Raw genomic sequence first — 25,283 nt, forward strand, 5'->3', positions numbered from 1 at the left:
TCTACGGTGATTTCTATAGGGTCTACGGTGATGTCTATAGGGTCTATGGTGATGTCTATAGGGTCTACGGTGATGTCTATAGGGTCTACGGTGATTTCTATAGGGTCTACGGTGATTTCTATAGGGTCTACGGTGATTTCTATAGGGTCTACGGTGATTTCTATAGGGTCTATGGTGATGTCTATAGGGTCTATGGTGATGTCTATAGGGTCTACGGTGATGTCTATAGGGTCTACGGTGATGTCTACGGTGATGTCTATAGGGTCTACGGTGATGTATATAGGGTCTACGGTGATGTCTATAGGGTCTATAGGGTCTACGGTGATGTCTATAGGGTCTATAGGGTCTATGGTGATGTCTATAGGGTCTATGGTGATGTCTATAGGGTCTACAGTGATGTCTATAGGGTCTAAGGTGATGTCTATAGGGTCTATAGGGTCTACGGTGATGTCTATAGGGTCTATAGGGTCTACAGTGATGTCTATAGGGTCTATAGGGTCTACAGTGATGTCTATAGGGTATATGGTGATGTCTATAGGGTCTATAGGGTCTACGGTGATGTCTATAGGGTCTACGGTGATGTCTACGGTGATGTCTATAGGGTCTACGGTGATGTCTATAGGGTCTACGGTGCTGTCTACAGGGTCTATAGGGTCTACGGTGATGTCTATAGGGTCTACAGGGTCTATGGTGATGTCTATAGGGTCTACGGTGCTGTCTATAGGGTCTATAGGGTCTATGGTGATGTCTATAGGGTCTATAGGGTCTACGGTGATGTCTACAGGGTCTATGGTGATGTCTATAGGGTCTACGGTGATGTCTATAGGGTCTACGGTGCTGTCTATAGGGTCTACGGTGCTGTCTATAGGGTCTATAGGGTCTACGGTGATGTCTATAGGGTCTACGGTGATGTCTATGGTGATGTCTATAGGGTCTATGGCAGTGGTTCTTAACCTTGTTGGAGGTACTGACCCCTACCAGTTTCATATGTGCATTCACCGAACCCTTCTTAATTGGAAAAATGGCTCTCTTCACCTTGAATTCAGCGAGCGTTGTGTTCTTGTATTGTCCATCTCCATGCAGCTTAAGGAAGTCTTCTCTTAGTTTTGTTAGTTTTTTGCTCGACATAGTTAGTATGAAGGGATTAAAATATTAAGAAAGAAATCACACGACGTACCATCACGACAGTCACAATTCGACTACTGAGCGCGCCAAATTCCCTGCAGCACAGATAGGCCAAGCGATGTTGCGTGATCACCTGCAGCCAATGATGGCCAAGCGGGGCGTGTCATCACGAATCATATGAGTCGGGTGTGTGTCTTGACCTCCGCCGAACCCCTGAGACTGACTCACCGAACCCCTGGGGTTCGATCGAACCCAGGTTAAGAACCACTGGTCTACGGTGATGTCTATAGGGTCTACGGTGATTTCTATAGGGTCTACGGTGATTTCTATAGGGTCTACGGTGATTTCTATAGGGTCTACGGTGATGTCTATAGGGTCTATGGTGATGTCTATAGGGTCTATAGGGTCTATGGTGATGTCTATAGGGTCTACGGTGATGTCTATAGGGTCTACGGTGATGTCTATAGCGTCTACGGTGATTTCTATAGGGTCTACGGTGATGTCTACGGTAATGTCTATAGGGTCTACGGTGATGTCTATAGGGTCTATAGGGTCTACGGTGATGTCTATAGGGTCTACGGTGATGTCTATAGGGTCTATAGGGTCTACGGTGATGTCTATAGGGTCTATAGGGTCTACGGTGATGTTTATAGGGTCTATAGGGTCTACGGTGATGTCTATAGGGTCTATAGGGTCTACGGTGATGTCTATAGGGTCTATAGGGTCTACGGTGATGTCTATAGGGTCTATAGGGTCTACGGTGATGTCTATAGGGTCTATGGTGATGTCTATAGGGTCTATAGGGTCTATGGTGATGTCTATAGGGTCTATGGTGATGTCTATAGGGTCTACAGTGATGTCTATAGGGTCTACGGTGATGTCTATAGGGTCTACGGTGATGTCTATAGGGTCTACAGTGATGTCTATAGGGTCTATGGTGATGTCTATAGGGTCTATGGTGATGTCTATAGGGTCTATGGTGATGTCTATAGGGTCTATAGGGTCTACGGTGATGTCTATAGGGTCTACGGTGATGTCTATGGTGATGTCTATAGGGTCTACGGTGATGTCTATAGGGTCTATGGTGCTGTCTATAGGGTCTACAGGGTCTATGGTGATGTCTATAGGGTCTACGGTGCTGTCTATAGGGTCTATATGGTCTATGGTGATGTCTATAGGGTCTATAGGGTCTACGGTGATGTCTACAGGGTCTATGGTGATGTCTATAGGGTCTACAGTGATGTCTATAGGGTCTACGGTGCTGTCTATAGGGTCTATAGGGTCTACGGTGATGTCTATAGGGTCTACGGTGATGTCTATGGTGATGTCTATAGGGTCTACGGTGATGTCTATAGGGTCTATGGTGATGTCTATAGGGTCTATAGGGTCTACGGTGATGTCTACAGGGTCTACAGGGTCTACGGTGATGTCTATAGGGTCTACGGTGATGTCTATAGGGTCTACGGTGATGTCTATAGGGTCTACGGTGATGTCTATAGGGTCTACGGTGATGTCTATAAGGTCTATAGGGTCTACGGTGATGTCTATAGGGTCTATAGGGTCTATGGTGATGTCTATAGGGTCTACGGTGATGTCTATAGGGTCTATAGGGTCTATAGGGTCTACGGTGATGTCTATAGGGTCTACGGTGATGTCTATAGGGTCTACGGTGATGTCTATAGGGTCTATAGGGTCTATGGTGATGTCTATAGGGTCTACTGTGATGTCTATAGGGTCTACAGTGATGTCTATAGGGTCTATGGTGATGTCTATAGGGTCTATGGTGATGTCTATAGGGTCTACGGTGATGTCTATAGGGTCTATAGGGTCTACGGTGATGTCTATAGGGTCTATAGGGTCTACGGTGATGTCTATAGGGTCTATAGGGTCTACGGTGATGTCTATAGGGTCTACGGTGCTGTCTATAGGGTCTATAGGGTCTACGGTGATGTCTATAGGGTCTACGGTGATGTCTATAGGGTCTACGGTGCTGTCTATAGGGTCTACGGTGCTGTCTATAGGGTCTACGGTGATGTCTATAGGGTCTACGGTGATGTCTATAGGGTCTACGGTGATTTCTATAGGGTCTACGGTGATGTCTATAGGGTCTATGGTGATGTCTATAGGGTCTATAGGGTCTACGGTGATGTCTATAGGGTCTACGGTGATGTCTATAGGGTCTACGGTGATTTCTATAGGGTCTATGGTGATGTCTATAGGGTCTACGGTGATGTCTATAGGGTCTACGGTGATGTCTACGGTGATGTCTATAGGGTCTACGGTGATGTCTATAGGGTCTACGGTGATGTCTATAGGGTCTATAGGGTCTACGGTGATGTCTATAGGGTCTATGGTGATGTCTATAGGGTCTATGGTGATGTCTATAGGGTCTACAGTGATGTCTATAGGGTCTACGGTGATGTCTATAGGGTCTATAGGGTCTACGGTGATGTCTATAGGGTCTATAGGGTCTACAGTGATGTCTATAGGGTCTATGGTGATGTCTATAGGGTCTATAGGGTCTACGGTGATGTCTATAGGGTCTACGGTGATGTCTATATAGGGTCTACGGTGATGTCTATAGGGTCTACGGTGATGTCTATAGGGTCTACGGTGATGTCTATAGGGTCTACTGTGATGTCTATAGGGTCTATGGTTACGGTGATGTCTATAGGGTCTACGGTTACGGTGATGTCTACTCTATCCATTGTGTGTATTTGTTGTTGTGTCCTTTGCATGCTTGATGATATTTTAATGTACGCACAAGAGCTGCATACTAAATATCCCCACGATGATAACAGTCATCATTATCATAATCTCTGGTGGACAGACACACATTACAGAACTGTCATCGTAGCATCAGTCAACAGACGTTTAGTTGTACCTTTGTTCAGGTATGCAGAATATTTCAATAATGATTATTTGGATAAAAATCAGGATTTCACAAGTTCTCGCCATCTTTTTCATTTGGGAAGGGGGACGGGACATTGGGTTCATCTGCGGGAGTTTCCGTTTAGGGTGACTTCGCCAACCGTGTTAGTACTCTATCTCAACATTATTACTGCTGGGGAGGCTCATTATCATTACGTATTACACACGATTCATTATTTTAATATGTTATCATGGTTACCTGTCCCTGTAGCTTGTGGAGCTCTTCTACCAGCTGGGCAGATTCATGCTGCATGTTCTTTACCGTGGTGATCACCTGCATCTTCCACTCCTCCATCTTCTTCACCTGGATACATTACAATACATACATTAGACACAGCTACATTAGACACTCGGTGCAAGAGGCGTCACTACAGTCCCTCGGTTCGAATCCGGGCTGTATCACATACGGCCGTGATTGAGAGTCCCATAGGGCGGTGCACAATTGGCCCAGCGTCGTCCGGGTTTGGCCGTCATTGTAAATTAGAATTTGTTCTTAACCGACTTGCCTAGTGAAATAATTAAAAGACACAGCTACACTAGGCCTCAGCTACACTAGGCCTCAGCTACACTAGGCCTCAGCTACACTAGGCCTCAGCTACACTAGGCCTCAGCTACACTAGGCCTCAGCTACACTAGGCCTCAGCTACACTAGGCCTCAGCTACACTAGGCCTCAGCTACACTAGGCACCTTCAATATATACATTAGACAAATCTTTATATAAGGAATTGCACTATTGCACTTTAAAAACAGTGATTCCTCATCTGTGATGTGAATAATGTTTCTATGTCCTGTGAGAAGGTTTTATGACACATGGCATAGTTTCGTAAAAACAGACAAAACGCTAATATTTTTTTATCTTGCCTGTTGTTTCAGTGTGTCCCTCTCCTGCAGCAGCTCTTCAAACTGGTTGGAGCTGACGCCTCCAGAGTCTCCTGCCTGCAGCACCGACACCAGGGTCTGGCACTTCTGTGTCAGCGCGTCGATCTCAATGTCCTTCTCTCTGATAACAACAACAACAACAATAATAATAATTTGTATTTGCATACTCAAGGACACGAGAATAGAATTAAACAGCACATAGAAACATAACATTACCAAGTAGGGCACAGAACACTAGAGGGGGCACGATGGCACGAAAACACAACTATATATTACACACACACACACACACACACACACACACACACACGCATACGCATACATGCATACATGCACTACAGTTCAAAAGTTTGGGGTCACTTAGAAATGTACTTGTGTTTGAAAGAAGAGCACAGTTTTTGTCCATTTTTAAAATAACATCAAATTGATCAGAAATACAGTGTAGACATTGTTAATGTTGTAAATGACTATTGTAGCTGGAAACGGCTGATTTTTAATGGAATATCTACATAGGCGTACAGAGGTCCATTATCAGCAATCTTCAAAAGGCTAATTGATCATTAGAAAACCCTTTTGCAATTATGTTAGCACAGCTGAAAACTGTTGTACTGATTAAAGAAGGAATAAAACTGTCCTTCTTTCGACTAGTTGAGTATCTGGAGCATCAGCATTTGTGAGTTTGATTACAGGCTCAAAATGGCCAGAAACAAAGACCTTTCTTCTGAAACTTGTCAGTCTCTTCTTGTTCTGAGAAATGAAGGCTATTCCATGCGAGAAATTGCCATGAAACTGAAGATCTCGTACAACGCTGTGTACTACTCCCTTCACAGAACAACGCAAACTGGCTCTAACCAGAATAGAAAGAGGAGTGGGAGGCCCCGGTGCACAACTGAGCAAGTGGACAAGTACATTAGAGTGTCTGGTTTGAGAAGCAGATGCCTCACAAGTCCTCAACTGGCAGCTTCATTAAATAGTACCCGCAAAACACCAGTCTCAACGTCAACAGTGATGAGGCGACTCCGGGATGCTGGCTTTCTAGGCAGAGTTCCTCTGTCCGGTGTCTGTGTTCTTTTGCCCATCTTAATCTTATTGGCCAGTCTCAGATACGGCTTTTTTTTTTTATGGACCCCAAACTTTTGAACGGTAGTGTATATCATTTAGCAAACACTTTAATTCAAATGGACTTGCAGTCATGTACGCATTCCCGGGAATGGAATCCACTATCCTGGAGTTTCAAGCGCCTTGTCCTACCAACTGAGTTACTGTATTTTTGTACCAAATGTACAACACAACTATACCTGATGATCCGGGACAGGTTCTGGATGGTCTCTCTGAACATCTCCTGGCTGCCTGAGGGGTCAGACATGGTGGACAGCCTCTGGTTCTCCTGCTGGACCTTGAGGAGCACAGCTTCCTTCCCTGCTACAATGTCCATGATGCGATGGTAGTCTGACCTCAGCTGACTGTTCTCCCTCGTCTTCTCATTCAGCACCGCCAGCACCTAAATTAATAATAATACATTTTACTTTAAGAAACCCAAATTCACTTTACAAAGTCACCAATAATCAAGTAAAACCAAGTTTTAAAAAAATTGTTCATTTGTTTATTATATCCTCTTATTGTTCTGTTTTTACAACATCTGTACTACTACATGTAGACTACTACTATATACGATATACTACATGTAGACTACTACTATATACGATATACTACATGTAGACTACTACTATATACGATATACTACATGTAGACTACTACTATATACGATATACTACATGTAGAGTACTACATCTATACGATATACTACATGTAGACTACTACATCTATACTATATACTACATGTAGACTACTACATCTATACTATATACTACATGTAGACTACTACATCTATACTATATACTACATGTAGACTACTACATCTATACTATATACTACATGTAGACTACTACTATATACGATATACTACATGTAGACTACTACTATATACGATATACTACATGTAGACTACTACTATATACGATATACTACATGTAGACTACTACTATATACGATATACTACATGTAGACTACTACTATATACGATATACTACATGTAGACTACTACTATATACGATATACTACATGTAGACTACTACATCTATACTATATACTACATGTAGACTACTACATCTATACTATATACTACATGTAGACTACTACATCTATACTATATACTACATGTAGACTACTACTACTACATCTATACTATATGTAGACTACTACTACCTCTATATACAGACTACTACTACATCTAGACTATATACTACATGTAGACTACTACTACTACATCTATACTATATACTATATGTAGACTACTACTACTACATCTATACTATATACTACATGTAGACTACTACTACCTCTATATACAGACTACTACTACATCTAGACTATATACTACATGTAGACAACTACATGTAGACTACTACATCTAGACTATATACTACATGTAGACTACTACATCTAGACTATATACTACATGTAGACTACTACATCTATACTATATACTACATGTAGACTACTACATCTAGACTATATACTACATGTAGACTACTACATCTATACTATATACTACATGTAGACTACTACATCTATATACAGACTACATCTATACTATATACTATATGTAGACTATTACTACTACATCTATACTATATACTATATGTAGACTATTACTACTACATTTATACTATATACTACTACATCTATACTATATACTATATGTAGACTACTACATCTATACTATATACTACATGTAGACTATTACTACTACATCTATACTATATACTACATGTAGACTACTACTACCTCTATATACAGACTACTACTATATACGATATACTACATGTAGACTACTACTATATACGATATACTACATGTAGACTACTACTATATACGATATACTACATGTAGACTACTACTATATACGATATACTACATGTAGACTACTACTATATACTATATGTAGACTACTACTATATACGATATACTACATGTAGACTACTACTATATACTACATGTAGACTACTACTATATACGATATACTACATGTAGACTACTACATCTATACTATATACTACATGTAGACTACTACATCTATACTATATACTACATGTAGACTACTACATCTATACTATATACTACATGTAGACTACTACTACTACTACATCTATACTATATACTATATGTAGACTACTACTACTACATCTATACTATATACTACATGTAGACTACTACTACCTCTATATACAGACTACTACTACATCTAGACTATATATTACATGTAGACAACTACATGTAGACTACTACATCTAGACTATATACTACATGTAGACTACTACATCTAGACTATATACTACATGTAGACTACTACATCTATACTATATACTACATGTAGACTACTACTACTACATCTAGACTATATACTACATGTAGACTACTACATCTATACTATATACTACATGTAGACTACTACATCTAGACTATATACTACATGTAGACTACTACTACTACATCTATACTATATACTACATGTAGACTATTACTACTACATCTATACTATATACTACATGTAGACTACTACATCTATACTATATACTACATGTAGACTACTACATCTATACTATATACTACATGTAGACTACTACTATATACGATATACTACATGTAGACTACTACTATATACGATATACTACATGTAGACTACTACTATATACGATATACTACATGTAGACTACTACTATATACGATATACTACATGTAGACTACTACTATATACGATATACTACATGTAGACTACTACTATATACGATATACTACATGTAGACTACTACATCTATACTATATACTACATGTAGACTACTACATCTATACTATATACTACATGTAGACTACTACATCTATACTATATACTACATGTAGACTACTACATCTATACTATATACTACATGTAGACTACTACTACTACTACATCTATACTATATGTAGACTACTACTACCTCTATATACAGACTACTACTACATCTAGACTATATACTACATGTAGACTACTACTACTACATCTATACTATATACTATATGTAGACTACTACTACTACATCTATACTATATACTACATGTAGACTACTACTACCTCTATATACAGACTACTACTACATCTAGACTATATACTACATGTAGACAACTACATGTAGACTACTACATCTAGACTATATACTACATGTAGACTACTACATCTAGACTATATACTACATGTAGACTACTACATCTATACTATATACTACATGTAGACTACTACTACTACATCTAGACTATATACTACATGTAGACTACTACATCTATACTATATACTACATGTAGACTACTACATCTATATACAGACTACATCTATACTATATACTATATGTAGACTATTACTACTACATCTATACTATATACTATATGTAGACTATTACTACTACATCTATACTATATACTATATGTAGACTATTACTACTACATTTATACTATATACTACTACATCTATACTATATACTATATGTAGACTACTACATCTATACTATATACTACATGTAGACTATTACTACTACATCTATACTATATACTACATGTAGACTACTACTACCTCTATATACAGACTACTACTATATACGATATACTACATGTAGACTACTACTATATACGATATACTACATGTAGACTACTACTATATACGATATACTACATGTAGACTACTACTATATACGATATACTACATGTAGACTACTACTATATACTACATGTAGACTACTACTATATACGATATACTACATGTAGACTACTACATCTATACTATATACTACATGTAGACTACTACATCTATACTATATACTACATGTAGACTACTACATCTATACTATATACTACATGTAGACTACTACATCTATACTATATACTATATGTAGACTACTACTACTACATCTATACTATATACTACATGTAGACTACTACTACCTCTATATACAGACTACTACTACATCTAGACTATATATTACATGTAGACAACTACATGTAGACTACTACATCTAGACTATATACTACATGTAGACTACTACATCTATACTATATACTACATGTAGACTACTACATCTATACTATATACTACATGTAGACTACTACATCTAGACTATATACTACATGTAGACTACTACTACTACATCTATACTATATACTACATGTAGACTATTACTACTACATCTATACTATATACTACATGTAGACTACTACATCTATACTATATACTACATGTAGACTACTACATCTATACTATATACTACATGTAGAGTATTACATCTATACTATATACTACATGTAGAGTATTACATCTATACTATATACTATATGTAGACTACTACATCTATACTATATACTATATGTAGACTATTACTACTACATCTATACTATATGTAGACTACTACTACTACATCTATACTATATACTATATGTAGACTATTACTACTACATCTATACTATATGTAGACTACTACTACTACATCTATACTATATGTAGACTACTACTACTACATCTATACTATATACTATATGTAGACTACTACATCTATACTATATACAGACTACATCTATACTATATACTATATGTAGACTACTACATCTATACTATATACTACTACATCTATACTATATACTATATGTAGACTATTACTACTACATCTATACTATATACTACTACATCTATACTATATACTATATGTAGACTACTACATCTATACTATATACTATATGTAGACTACTACATCTATACTATATACTATATGTAGACTACATACTACATATATACACTACCGTTCAAAGGTTTGGGGCCACTTAGAAATGTCCTTGTTTTTGAAAGAAAAGTACATTTTTGGTCCATTGAAATAACATCAAATTGATCAGAAATACAGTGTAGACATTGTTAATGTTGTAAATGACTATTGTAGCTGGAAACGGCAGATTTTTTATGGAATATCTACATAGGCGTACAGAGGCCCATTATCAGCAGCCATCACTACTTTGTTCCAGTGGCACGTTGTGTTAGCTAATCCAAGATTTATCATTTTAAAAGGCTAATTTGTCATTAGGCAAATGCAGAACACCCGCAAAACACCAGTCTCAACGTCAACAGTGAAGAGGCGACTCCGGGATGCTGGCCTTCTAGGCAGAGTTGCAAAGAAAAAGCCATATCTCAGACTGGCCAATAAAAAGAAAAGATTAAGATGGGCAAAAGAACACAGACACTGGACAGAGGAACTCTGCCTAGAAGGTCAGCATCCCGGAGTCGCCTCTTCACTGTTGACGTTGAGACTGGTGTTTGCGGGTACTATTTAATGAAGCTGCCAGTTGAGGACTTGTGAGGCGTCTGTTTCTCAAACTAGACACTAACCTACTTGTCCTCTTGCTCAGTTGTGCACCGGGGCCTCCGATTCCTCTTTCTATTCTGGTTAGAGCCAGTTTGCGTTGTTCTGTGAAGGGAGTAGTACACAGCGTTGTACGAGATCTTCAGTTTCTTGGCAATTTCTCGCATGAAATAGCCTTAATTTCTCAGAACAAGAATAGACCGACAAGTTTCAGAAGAAAGTTCTTTGTTTCTGGCCATTTTGAGCCTGTAATCAAACCCACAAATGCTGATGCTCCAGATACTCAGTCTAAAGAAGGCCAGTTTTATTCCTTCTTTAACCAGAACAGTTTTCAGTTGTGCTAACATAATTGCAAAATGGTTTTCTAATGATCAATTAGCCTTTTAAAATTATAAAACTTGGATTAGTTAACACAACGTGCCATTGGAACACAGCAGTGATGGTTGCTGATAATGGGTCTCTGTACGCCTATGTAGATATTCAATAAAAAAAAATCTGCCGTCTCCAGCTACAATAGTCATTTACAACATCAACAATGTCTACACTGTATTTCTGATCAATTTCATGCTATTTTAAAAATGGAAAAAAAAAAAAAAAAAGTGCTTTTCTTTCAAAAACAAGGACATTTCTAAGTGACCCCAGACTTTTGAACTGTAGTCTACATGCAGTCTACTTGACAAATAAAGTTTATTCTGATTGTGATTGTGACCTGCTCTCTCTCAACAGCGTAAGCCTGCAGTTGCTGCTGCAGGAATATCACGTCCTGGTTGTGGCCTCCTCCCCCAAGGGAGACTCTTGCATGCAGTGTCTGGATCTCCAGGTCCTTGAGAGAAATAAACAGTAAATTTCAATAAGACAAAACGTTACGTAGCCTCAAAACATGGTTAAACTATACATTTGATATCAAGGATGGTCAATTCTTCGCATCCATAGTACCGTCGATGAATTTGAGAGACGTTACATTTCTCCAGCCCCCATCCCTCCAGCTTTTTACTAAAACAGTTGTTTGAACTGCATATTGTCCTTTTAAAGATACATACCTTCTGCAAGACCATCTGGGAGAGTTTCCCAATCTCCTCTCTGGAGACCACCAGCTGGTCCAGCTGTCTGGTCAAGTTCATGTTCCTCTCATTCAGCTGGCTGATCTCAGTCTCCTTCTCCTTGATGCCCTTCAGGTTCAGATCAGATGTATTAGCAAGAAGGCCCACTGTTGCTCAAGTCAAGTGAGATGGATGATGTCATTACATTTATTTTTCTTTTTTTTTTTTGTAATTTAACAGAAGTCAGATTATTTTGTAGATTATTATAATAATATGAAATAATAAAATGCAGGAAATACCTTCACCAGACGGTTTATCTCCACCTTCGACAGGTCATGTTTCTCGTTGTCGTTCTCTCCGTTATTCAGGGACGACTGGGTCTTGTCTTCCTGTTGGAGGATGACCCCTTCCTGTTCCTGGGAGGAGTGAGTGTGGCCGAGGTGATCTACTTCCTGCTGCAGGCGCCCAATCTCCTCGTCCTTGGCGTGGATCAGCCTATCGTAGTTCTCTCTGCTCTGCTCGTGGCGTTGGTGGGCCTGCTCCAACTCATTCTGCTGCGCCAGGAGAGACTGCTGGGAGGAGAGGAGGTGACCCCGCTGCTCCTCCACTCTCCTCTTCAGGGAGTGCCCCTCGTCCTCCAGCCCGTCTCTGGAGCTCTTCAGCTGGCTGATCTCATTCTCCAGTTCTGTGATTCACATTTTCTGAATCTGAATGTGACTGTCGTCAATGAGGCAATTCCTTTTTGCAGGACTCCAGACTGCGACTTTTTTTTTTTTAAAGTATTTTGCGACCGTTTGTACGAGTTATATTTTTAATTGTTCGCACTGAACATTCTACCTGGTCACCTCAATCAAAACTTCCTATTTTCTGGGGCGGATAAAACCATGAATTTGTTAAACAGTAAAAGGCATTATCCTCATGATTGCTGTAATAAAAAAGGGTCTGCCCCTACCGCTGTGCCTGTTTCGCTGGGACCGGCTGCTGTAATGAGTGAGCCTCTCTCACACCTCTCAGAATTGCTTCAAAACGACTACTTTGGAAGTAATTATTTGACCAAATTAAAGAGAGGACGGTCAACGCTTTCTATAGGTGTAATGTTTACTTCTTAACGCTCATTACCGAGCGCAAAGTACAAACTATTTTACAAATCAAGACGTCTAATCTGGTATGGCTTTGTAATACGTGACAACATCGGCCATCACGAGTGAACTAGGCCACATCGCAACTGATTTTTTTATTCAAACTTTTACATTTACTGTTAGATTAATACCTGGTGTTGTGTTTAAAGTTAGCGATCTAGCTAACGTGTTTAAAGTTAGCGATCTAGCTAACGTGTTTAGTGTTTCTACTTCCTCAGGTGGTGAGCTAGAACCAATCGAATTAGGCCTATATATAAAAAAATGTTAGTGCGTCGCATATAAAAGATGAAGGAAAATGACTCAAAATCGAACCAAAAAAATATATATAAAAATTCCTTGAGCCCTGTTTTGACAGTAAGATATAATAAAATGAGCAATGTTCAACCCAAAACTCATATGAAATCAGTGGATTGAGGATGCATAACAAAATATTTATTATCACGTATTCCTGTTTGGACTGTTAGACGTAACAACATATTTATTGAATACAATTTCACGAGTCTATTACACTTCTTAATAAAGTATTGTGAATGACTTCATAATTACCTATGAATAAATAATTATAATTATTTATAATAATAATAATAATACAAATTATTACTATATAATAATATAAATAATTATCACAATAATTACACTTATTGTGTGTGTCCCCCAACACCTCTTTTACACTGCTGCTACTCTGCTTATCATATATGCATAGTCACTTTAACCATATCTACATGTACATACCTTAATTAGCCCGACCAACCAGTGCCCCTACACACTGGCTACCCGGACTATCTGCATTGTGTCCCACCACCCGCCAACCCCTCTTTTACGCTGCTGCTACTCTGCTTATCATATATGCATAGTCACTTTAACCATATCTACATGTACATACTACCTCAATCAGCCTGACTAACCAGTGTCTGTATGTAGCCTCTCTACTGTATATAGCCTCTCTACTGTATATAACCTGTCTACTGTATGTAGCCTCTCTACTGTATATAGCCTCTACTGTATGTAGCCTCTCTACTGTATGTAGCCTCTCTACTGTATGTAGCCTCTCTACTGTATATAGCCCCTCTACTGTATATAGCCTCTCTACTGTATATAGCCTCTCTACTGTATATAGCCACTCTACTGTATATAGCCTCTACTGTATATAGCCTCGCTACTGTATACAGCCCCTCTACTGTATACAGCCCCTACTGTATACAGCCCCTACTGTATACAGCCCCTACTGTATACAGCCTCTACTGTATACAGCCTCTACTGTATACAGCCTCTACTGTATACAGCCTCTACTGTATACAGCCTCTACTGTATACAGCCTCTACTGTATACAGCCTCTACTGTTATTATTTATTGTCTTTTTACTGTTGTTTTTTTTTTACTGTTTTTTCTTTAGTTATCTATTGTTCACCTAATACCTATTTTTTTACTTAAAAATTGCACTGTTGGTTAGAGCCTGTAAGTAAGCATTTCACTGTAAGGTCTACACCTGTTGTATTCGGCGCACGTGACAAATAAACTTTGATTTGAAATGTATTTATTACGTGACGGCTGCAAAACTTATTTTTTGGGGGTGACACCAAATCATGGGCTGGTGCCACCAAGGGAAAACGTTAGTCTGGAGCTATGACAATACATACAGACGAAATCACATCATATTATAAACAACAGCAGACAGCCAATTCTATTTACCCGTGATGATGTCCAGGGTGCGTGGCTCGGCCAGGCCGGAGTGCTGGGGTCTGTTCTGCTGGTCCCTGAGGCGATCAATCTCCTCCTGATAGGATAATCATCTGTTATTACACTTTTATTTACATTCATTTATTTATTTACAACACTGCAATTTAAAAAAACAAAAACAAATAACTAATGATTAGATGGACAATCGTGGCAGGCCGGGGAGTTCAGTCAAGGCAGGCCGGGGAGTTCAGTCAAGGCAGGCCGGGGAGTTCAGTCAAGGCAGGCCGGGGAGTTCAGTCAAGGCAGGCCGGGGAGTTCAGTCAAGGCAGGCCGGGGAGTTCAGTCAAGGCAGGCCGGGGAGTTCAGTCAAGGCAGGCCGGGGAGTTCAGTCATGGTTGAGTTGTCAGTGAGAAAGGTAAGCGTGAGAATGAACTTTAATTTCCCCGAGGGGAAAAGTAACAGACACACAGTACTGCTGTATACAAAATAGACACTGTACATTACACACTCAACATGTGTCACTACCCAAATTAATAGCATAATAGATACATCGCACGTTACCCATGTTATACATATTGTAGACGTACCTTCAGGTGGCTCTTGTCCTCCTTCATGCCTCCCAGCTGCTTGTCCTTCTCCTCCAGAGCTCCTCTCAGGGTCTCAGCCTCCTGGGTGGCTGCCTGGACCACAGCCTCCAGCTCCCTCTGGGTGGCGGCCATGTTAGCTCTCAGGCTCTCTGTGAAGGAGTCCTTCTCCTGGAGATTCACATTTGGAATCATAAAATTTTTTTTTTTTTTTTAAAGGCGCAATCTCCAATTCCTACATACATTTTTGGACTTATAAATTAGTGATATATAACGGCATTGATTATAGAAAAAAAATATATAACTTAGAAATGTCTCATGAGCTTCGTTCAACTGTCCCCATCAGAAAGCAAACATTTCACTCCATTGTTTGTAAACAACGTAATTGTAAACAAACACTGTATAGCTCCAACACACGGTTCCATTGATCATTTTGATCTTGTAGTCAGTCCTTGCATCTATGAATTATGAGAGTCATTACATTTCTGCAGCCATATCTATCCTTAATACCCCAAAGGGTGGCGGGGTGACCCGCTTTGTAGTTGTTTTAACTGCAGATTGACCCTTTAATGTCAGAAAGGTCTGTCACAGAGTTAGATAAAAAGGACTCGTGGATATACCCGTTTATAACGTAAAAGATGAGTCCTCTATCTAACTCTATGGTATGTCAGCTGACCTGGAGGAGGTCGGTCAGCTGTTTCTGTCCGGCCACGGTGATGGACAACATCTCGTTGGTGTCTCTGTGGTCGGAGGCCATCTGCTCCACATCTCTTCTGAGCTGGAAGATCTCCAGATCTTTCTCCTGGTTCAGCCTCACGGTCCTCTCATGCTCCGTCTGCAAGTAATCAAATCAAACTTGATTTATATAGCACTTTAAACAAAACATTTGGTTGAAAGTCAATGCCTAACAAATTAAATGAAAATATTAAGTGAGAAAGATAAAACAACTTTCTAGATATGAAATGAAGACAGATAAATTAAGATATTAAGTGTCCTGGCTGGTCTAACAGTATCCTAATGATACATGAAGATATTAAGTGTCCTGGCTGGTCTAACAGTATCCTAATGATAAATTAAGATATTAAGTGTCCTGGCTGGTCTAACAGTATCCTAATGATACATGAAGATATTAAGTGTCCTGGCTGGTCTAACAGTATCCTAATGATAAATGAAGATATTAAGTGTCCTGGCTAATCTAACAGTATCCTAATGATAAATTAAGATATTAAGTGTCCTGGCTGGTCTCGAACAGTATCCTAATGATTTTTTAAATTCTTAATTAAAAAAAAAAAAGTTATTTAACTACGCAAGTCAGTTAAGAACAAATTCTTATTTTCAATGACGGCCTACCGGGGAACAGTGGGTTAACTGCCTTGTTCAGGGACAGAACGACAGATTTGTACCTTGTCAGCTCGGGGATTCGATTCAGCAACCTTTCGGTTACTGTCCCAAAGCTCTAACCACTAGGCTACCTGCTGGTTACTGTCCCAACGCTCTAACCACTAGGCTACCTGCCTCCCCAAATGATACATGAAGATACTAAGTGTCCTGTCTGGTCTAACAGTATCCTAATGATAAACGAAGATATTAAGTGTCCTGGCTAGTCTAACAGTATCCTAATGATAAACAAATATATTAAGTGTCCTGGCTGGTCTAGCAGTATCCTAATGCAGCAGTCTCCGGCACACATTGTCTACAACATGGGTCCACGGATGGCCGAGAGTCTGCGGATTTTTGCTCCTCCCTTGTACTTGATTGATGAAATGAGGTCACAAATGAGTTAGGAACTCCCCTCACCTGGATGTCTAGGTCCTAATTGAAAGGAGAAACCCAAAAAACCTGCAGACACAAATCCCTCCATGGAATGAGTTTGACACCCCTGGCTTACAATGTCTGCATATGTTAAAATCCAGACTAGGGGCCTTTGACATTACCTCTCTCTGTACCTGCCCACTGACATCCATCTCTCTCTGTTCAATAAACATCAGAAAATAGCTTGAAAATATCTCAAATATATAAATAAAAATGAAATTAAGATAGATAGATAGATAAATTGATTAAAACAACAGTGGACCTGCAGTGCCGAGGCGTCCATGGAGCGGGCAGCGGTCAGCTCCTCGATGGTTAGCTGGTACTGCCTGGCCTGCTCCTGTAGTCCCTTCTCTGCCTGGCTCAGTTCCCCTTCCAGCTGGCTCTTCTCCAGCTTCAGAGCCTCGATACGGGTGTCCTTCTCCAGGACCGTCCTGGTGAGAGCGGCCTGGACCTCCCTGACCTGCCTGGCCAGCTCCTCTATCCTCCCCTGGGCCTGCTCAGCCTCTGTCTTCAGCCTCTGCTTCTCCATCTTCATCTCATAGTCTTCTGACATCACTTCCTCCTGGGAGCTCCTCATCTCAGCCAGCTCTCTCCTGAGCTCCTCCAGCTCCTCTCTGGACCCCCCGGATTCTCTCCCTCTCTCCCCAGCCTCACACAGCTCTGCCCGGGCAGCAGACAGCTGCTCTTCCCTCTCCAGTATGGTTCTTTGGAATTCCTGGGTCTCCCTGCGTGCCTCCTTGCCCATCTCTGTTACCCGTCCAAGTTTGTCTCTCAGCTCCTTAATGGTGCCCTCCAGCTGCTGCTTGCCCATGTGTAGGTCGTTGAGAGTGAAGGCACTCTGGCTCAGTTTCTCTTGCTGGGTCTGTAGCTCTTGCTGCAGTGCCACCGTCTGGTCGGTGGTGGTACTGAGCTCTGATTGAAGCCTCGCCACAACAGCTTCAGATTCCTTTAGCTGAACAGAGAGCTGCTCCTTCACTGAGATCACATGCTGTAAAGTGGAGACACAACACAAAAAACAATAGACAGCATGTCAATAACCTCGTCTAAGTAGTGTTACTTTGCTGTGTGTCTGACTAATATAAGCTTTGTAGACTGTAGACTTGTTTGATAGCATAACACAAATGTGAGTGACAAATCAAACTGATCACGTAACCTTGTCTTTAAATAAATTCACAATGAAATGACCATTTCCCTGTAAAAAAAAAACCCAGTGTAGTCTGTACAAGTTCAAACCAGACCTGTGTAGCCTGCTGGTTCTGTCTGTCCAGTTCTTCCAGCTCGTTGAGGAGGGTATCTCGTTCCTCCTGGATCTCTCTCAACGACTGCTCACTCTTCTCTAGCTCTGCCCTCAGCACTGATACCTGCTCTGTGGCGGCTAGGGAGGACTCCCCTCCATCAAGGCTGTCTGACTCCCCTCTCTCCTCGCGCCTGGCAAGTCTCTCCTGTAGATCCCGCTGAGGAGGAAAAAAGAAAAACATTAAAACAAAAAAATGTCAACAGTAATGAAATAATCCAACTGAAAATAGCTCTCATCGAACAGCAAACGCCAACGTAGAAAACCCTTCTCAGGGCCCAGTCTAACCCTCTCTGAGGCAACTCACTATTACACTTTATTCATAGTTATATGTACGTATCTACCTCAATTACCTCGTACCCCTGCACATTGACTCAGTACTGGTACCCTGTGTATATAGCCTGGTACCCTGTGTATATAGCCTGGTACCCTGTGTATATAGCCTGGTACCCTGTGTATATAGCCTGGTACCCTGTGTATATAGCCTGGTACCCTGTGTATATAGCCTGGTACCCTGTGTATATAGCCTGGTACCCTGTGTATATAGCCTGGTACCCTGTGTATATAGCCTAGTTATCATTACCCAGCCTGTACCGTTGAAACCAGACAGGATGGGGCCATGGACTCATGCTGCTTATGCCAAAAACTGACAACGCCATCAGAATGATGTTAACAGGAACCGGGATTCATCGGACCAGGATATGTTTTTCCACTCTTCAATTGTCCAGTGTTGGTGATCACGTGCCCACTGGAGCCGCTTCTTCTTGTTTTTAGCCGATAGGACTGGAACCCGGTGTGGTCGTCTGCTGCAACAGCCCATCCGTGACAAGAATCGATGAGTTGTGTGTTCTGAGATGCCGTTCTGCGCGCCGCTGTTGTACTGAGCCGTTATTTGCCTGTTTGTGGCCCGCCTGTTAACTTGCACAATTCTTGCCGTTCTCCTTGGACCTCTCTCGTCAACGAGCTGTTTTTCACCCACAGGACTGCCGCTGACTGGATGTTTTTTTTGTTTGTCGCACCGTTATCGGTAAAACCCCTATACACTTGTGTTTGACAAGCCCAGGAGGCTAGCCGTTTGTGAGATACCGGAACCAGCACGACTGGCACCGACGATCATACCTCGTTTTGCCCATTCTAACGTTCAATCAGACAGTAACTGAATGCCTCGATGCCTGTCTGGCTGCTTTATATAGCAAGCCACAGCCACGCGACTCACTGTCTGTAGGAATGAACCATTTTCATGAACGGGATGGTGTACCTAATAAACTGGCATAGTTTATATTACACCTTCTAACAGAGGTGCCGGGACAGTTAAACATACATACATACATACATACATACATACATACAATGCAAATGTTCTACTTTTAAACTCGGACAAAACAGAGATTCTTGTTCTAGGTCCCAAGAAACAAAGAGATCTTCTGTTGAATCTGACAATTAATCTGGATGGTTGTACAGTCGTCTCAAATAAAACTGTGAAGGACCTCGGCGTTACTCTGGACCCTGATCTCTCTTTTGACGAACATATCAAGACTGTTTCAAGGACAGCTTTTTTCCCATCTACGTAACATTGCAAAAATCTGAAACTTTCTGTCCAAAAATTATGCAGAAAAATGTATCCATGCTTTTGTCACTTCTAGATTAGACTACTGCAATGCTCTACCTTCCGGCTACCCGGATAAAGCACTAAATAAACTTCAGTTAGTGCTAAACACGGCTGCTAGAATCTTGACTAGAACCAAACAATGTGATCATATTACTCCAGTGCTAGCCTCCCTACACTGGCTTCCTGTTAAAACCTCTACGGGCTAGGGGGCAGTATTGAGAATTTTGGAAAAAATATGTGCCCATTTTTAACTGCCTCCTACACCAACTCAGAAGCTAGAATATGCATATTATTGTTCAGGTTTGGATAGAAAACACCCTAAAGTTTCTAAAACTGTTTGAATGGTGTCTGTGAGTATAACAGAACTCATTTGGCAGGCAAAACCCTGAGACAGATTCTGACAGGAAGTGGATACCTGATGTGTTGAATTGACTTTAAGCCTATGCCATTGAAAAACAAAGGGGCTAAGGAATGTTTTGGCACTTCCTATTGCTTCCACTAGATGTCACCAGCCTTTACAAAGTGTTTTGAGTCTTCTACAGTGAGATCTGACCGAACAAGAGCCATGGAACGGTGATGGCCCATTAGACACCTGGCGTGCGAGTTGATGGTGGGTACTCTCGTTCCGAAACGTTTTAAAAGAGATCCCAATCGTCCGCCTTGAATTTTATTCATGTTCTGGTTAAAAAAGGCACTAATGATTTAAGCTATACAACGTTTGACATGTTTGAACGAACGTAAATATATTTTTTCCCCTCGTTCATGAAGACAAGTCCGGCTGGCTTAGATCATGTGCTAACAACACGGAGCTTTTTGGACATAAATGATGAGCTTTTTTGAACAAAACTACATTCGTTATGGACCTGGGATTCCTTGGAAGTGACATCTGATGAAGAGAATCAAAGGTAATGGATTATTTACATAGTATTTTCGATTTTAGATCTCTCCAACATGGCGGTTAGTCTGTATCGCAAAGCGTATTTTTCTGGGCGCAGTGCTCAGATTATTGCAAAGTGTGATTTCCCAGGAAGGTTATTTTTAAATCTGGCAAGTCGATTGCGTTCAAGAGATGTAAATCTATAATTCTTTGAATGACAATATAATATTTTACCAATGTTTTCTAATATTAATTAATTATTTTGTTGTGATGACTTGACTGCCGGTATTGGAGGGAAACGATTTCCTGAACATCAACGCCATAGTAAAACGCTGTTTTTAGATATAAATATGAACTTGATAGAACTAAAAATGCATGCATTGTCTAACATAATGTCCTAGGAGTGTCATCTGATGGAGATTGTAAAAGGTTAGTGCATAATTTTAGCTGATTTTATGGTTTTGGTGACGCCTGTCTTTGAATTGACAATACATTACACACAACTATTGTCAATGTACTCTCCTAACATAACCTAACTTTATGCTTTCGCCGTAAAACCTTTTTGAAATCGGAAAACGTGGTTAGATTAAGGAGATGTTTATCTTTCAAAGGGTGTCAGATAGTTGTATGTTTGAAAAACTTGAATTTTGACATTTATTTGGTTTCAAATTTGCCGCTCTTGAAATGCACCTGCTGTTGATAGGGTGCGCCACGGGTGGCACGCTAGCGTCCCACATAGCCCAAAGAAGTTTTAAGGCTAGGGCTGATTTCAAGGTTTTACTGCTAACCGACAAAGCATTTCATGGGCTTGCTCCTACCTATCTTTCCGATTTGGTCCTGCCGTACATACCTACACGTACGCTACGGTCACAAGATGCAGGCCTCCTTACTGTCCATAGAATTTCTAAGCAAACAGCTGGAGGCAGGGCTTTCTCCTACAGAGCTCCATTTTTATGGAATGGTCTGCCTATCCATGTGAGAGACGCAGACTCAGTCTCAACCTTTAAGTCTTTATTGAAGACTAATTTCTTCAGTAGGTCCTATGATTGAGTGTAATCTGGCCCAGGAGTGTGAAGGTGAACGGAAAGGCTCTGGACCATGCCTCAGGACTACCTGGCCTGATGACTCCTTGCTGTCCCCAGTCCACCTGGCCATGCTGCTGCTCCAGTTTCAACTGTTCTGCCTGCGGCAGGTGCTGACCTGAGGTGCTGACTTGTTGCACCCTTGACATCCACTGTGATTATTATTATTTGACCCTGTTGGTCATCTATGAACATTTGAACATCTTGGCCATGTTCTGTTATAATCTCCACCCGGCACAGCCAGAAGAGGACTGGCCACCCCTCATAGCCTGGTTCGTCTCTAGGTTTCTTCCTAGGTTCTGGCCTTTCTAGGGAGTTTTTCCTAGCCACCGTGCTTCTACACCTGCATTGCTTGCTGTTTGGGGTTTTAGGCTGGGTTTCTGTACAGCACTTTGAGATATCAGCTGATGTAAGAAGGGCTTTATAAATACATTTGATATATATATATATATATATTACATTTTTTATTGAACCTTATGTAACTAGGCAAGTCAGTTAAGAACAAATTATTTTACAAATGATGGCCATTAGCAAACAGAACTCAACTCATATACAACTTTAAGTTGTGTTAACTTGTATAAAAAAGTAATTTCCCAAGTGAAGTTTCCATTTGAGAGTAAACACCCACCTTGTCTTGTTCCACCAATTCGTTCTCCTTCCTCAACGTCCCGATGATAGTGTTGAGTTCTAGAATGTCGGCGTGTTCCACCTCCATCTTTGTTTCACTCTGTTCCAAACAATCAACACGATCATTAAAGCAGGACGATCACAGAATAAACGACATATTTCGACACCATTGTAAATACATTACGTGATCAGGATAGATACCTGAAGACTCTTCAGAGTAGAGATCTCCTTCTCTGCACCTTGAAAAGATGACCCCCAAAAAAGTTGGAGTTAACCTGAGCTTTTGACAAATAACTAAAACCCAGTCAAGGGATAGAATCAATTCAGTCAGTAACCTGAACGGAAAATTTGAATTTCAGTTTACCCTCACTATACTTTGTGTATATTTATATTGTATTATACAGGGAGCATTTGTAAAAGAGACCTAGGTCTCATAATATGTCTTACCTGTTAAAATAAATGTTAAATAAAAAAATTAAAAATCTAATAAATACGGAGACTGTACCTGCGAGAGCATTCCTCAGCCCCTGTATCTCCTGGTCTAGCTGAGCCTTATTCCGGGCTTTCCCCTCCTGCTCCTGGACACGGGACTGGAGCTCTGTGACAGACGTCTGCAGCCGGGTGTAGTTCTGCAGCAGCTCGGCGTTCTCTGCCTGCGCCTCCTCTTTCTCCTGCTGCAGCGTGGCCTGTCTCCTCCCTGCCTCCTCCAGATTAGCTGTCACCTCCTTCAGCCGCTCCTCCTGCTCCTCTGCTGCCTCCTGTAGGGACTGGATGGTGTTCTGGAGGTCTGAGAGCATGGAGGACTCCTGAAGAGTGTTGGCTGTGGCTGGACTAGTACCTGGAAAAGTTTGGATACAGAGGGTAACATGTAAGGGAAATGTATGAGAGTCTTAGGTCAGGGTGGAGAAATCAGTCACAGGTACAGTGCATTCGGAGAGTATTGAGACACTTCCCTTTGTCCACATATTGTTACGTTACAGCCTTATTCTAAAATGGATTAAATAAAAAAAAATCCCTCATCAATCTACACACAATACCCCCAAAAATGACAAAGTAAAAACAGGTTTTTAGAAATATTTACATAAAAGTATTCAGATCCTTTGCTATGAGACTCTAAATTGAGCTCAGGTGCATCCTGTTTCCATCGATCATCCTTGAGATGTTTCTAGAACTTGATTGGAGTCCAGCTGTGGTAAATTTAATTGATTGGACATGATTTGGAAAGGCACACACCTGTCTATATAAGGTCCCACAGTTGACAGTACATGTCAGAGCAAAAACCAAGCCATGAGGTTTAATTGTAATTGTAAAAGGAATTGTCCGTAGAGCTCCGAGACAGGATTGTGTCAAGGCACATATCTGGGGAAGGGTACCAAAACATTTCTGCAGCATAGAAGGCCACCAAGACCACAGTGGCCTCCATCATTCTTAAATGGAAGAAGTTTGGAACCACAGACTCTTCCTAGAGCTGGCCGCCCGGCCAAACTGAGCAATCGGGGGAGAAGGGCCTTGGTCAGGGAGGTGACCAAGAACCCAATGGTCACTCTGACAGAGCTCCAGAGTTCCTCTGTGGAGATGGGAGAATCTTCCAGAAGGACAACCATCTCTGATGCACTCCACCAATCAGGCCTTTATGGTAGAGTTGCCAGATGGAAGCCACTTCTCAGTAAAAGCCACATGACAGCCTGTTTGGAGTTGACCAAAAGGCACCTAAAGGACTCTGACCATGAGAAACAAGATTCTCTGGCCTGATGAAACAAAAATTGAACTCTTTGGCCTGAATGCCAAGCGTCACATCTGATGGTGGCAGCATCATGCTGTGGGGATGTTTTTCAGCGGCAGGGACTGGGACACTAGAAAGGATCGAAGGAAAGATTAACAGAGCAAAGTACAACGATATCCTTAAAGAAAACCTGCTCCAGAGCGCTCAGGACCTCAGACTGGGGTGAAGGTTCACCTTCCAACAGGACAACGACCCTAAGCATACAGACATGAAAACTCAGGAGTGGCTTTGGAACAAGTCTCTGAATGTCCTTGAGTGGCCCAGCCAGAGCCCGGACTTGAACCAGATTGAACATCTCTGGAGAGACCTGAAAATAGCTGTGCAGCAACGCTCCCCATCCAACCTAACAGAGCTTGAGAGGATCTGCAGAGAAGAATGGGAGAAACTCCCCA

The 25,283-nt window shown here is 41.0% G+C and overlaps 1 protein-coding gene across 1 annotated transcript in view; it reads right to left on the bottom strand.

Annotated features, from left to right (window-relative positions):
- Nucleotides 1-25,283, bottom strand: part of trip11 (thyroid hormone receptor interactor 11) — a 62,785-nt gene that overhangs the window by 26,334 nt on the left and 11,168 nt on the right. Inside the window, exons 7-20 of the mRNA XM_029712685.1 lie at nt 23,614-23,946; nt 23,310-23,347; nt 23,110-23,208; nt 18,858-19,073; nt 17,882-18,607; nt 16,484-16,642; nt 15,811-15,978; nt 15,236-15,320; nt 12,707-13,092; nt 12,408-12,536; nt 12,077-12,190; nt 6,235-6,437; nt 4,919-5,057; nt 4,256-4,360 (exon numbers count right to left, since the gene is read on the bottom strand). Of these exons, the coding sequence (XP_029568545.1) occupies nt 4,256-4,360; nt 4,919-5,057; nt 6,235-6,437; nt 12,077-12,190; nt 12,408-12,536; nt 12,707-13,092; nt 15,236-15,320; nt 15,811-15,978; nt 16,484-16,642; nt 17,882-18,607; nt 18,858-19,073; nt 23,110-23,208; nt 23,310-23,347; nt 23,614-23,946 (2,900 nt within the window). The remainder of the gene's footprint in view (nt 1-4,255; nt 4,361-4,918; nt 5,058-6,234; nt 6,438-12,076; nt 12,191-12,407; nt 12,537-12,706; nt 13,093-15,235; nt 15,321-15,810; nt 15,979-16,483; nt 16,643-17,881; nt 18,608-18,857; nt 19,074-23,109; nt 23,209-23,309; nt 23,348-23,613; nt 23,947-25,283) is intronic.

This window comes from Salmo trutta, chromosome 25 (assembly GCF_901001165.1).
Source record: "Salmo trutta chromosome 25, fSalTru1.1, whole genome shotgun sequence".
NCBI lineage: Eukaryota > Metazoa > Chordata > Actinopteri > Salmoniformes > Salmonidae > Salmo > Salmo trutta.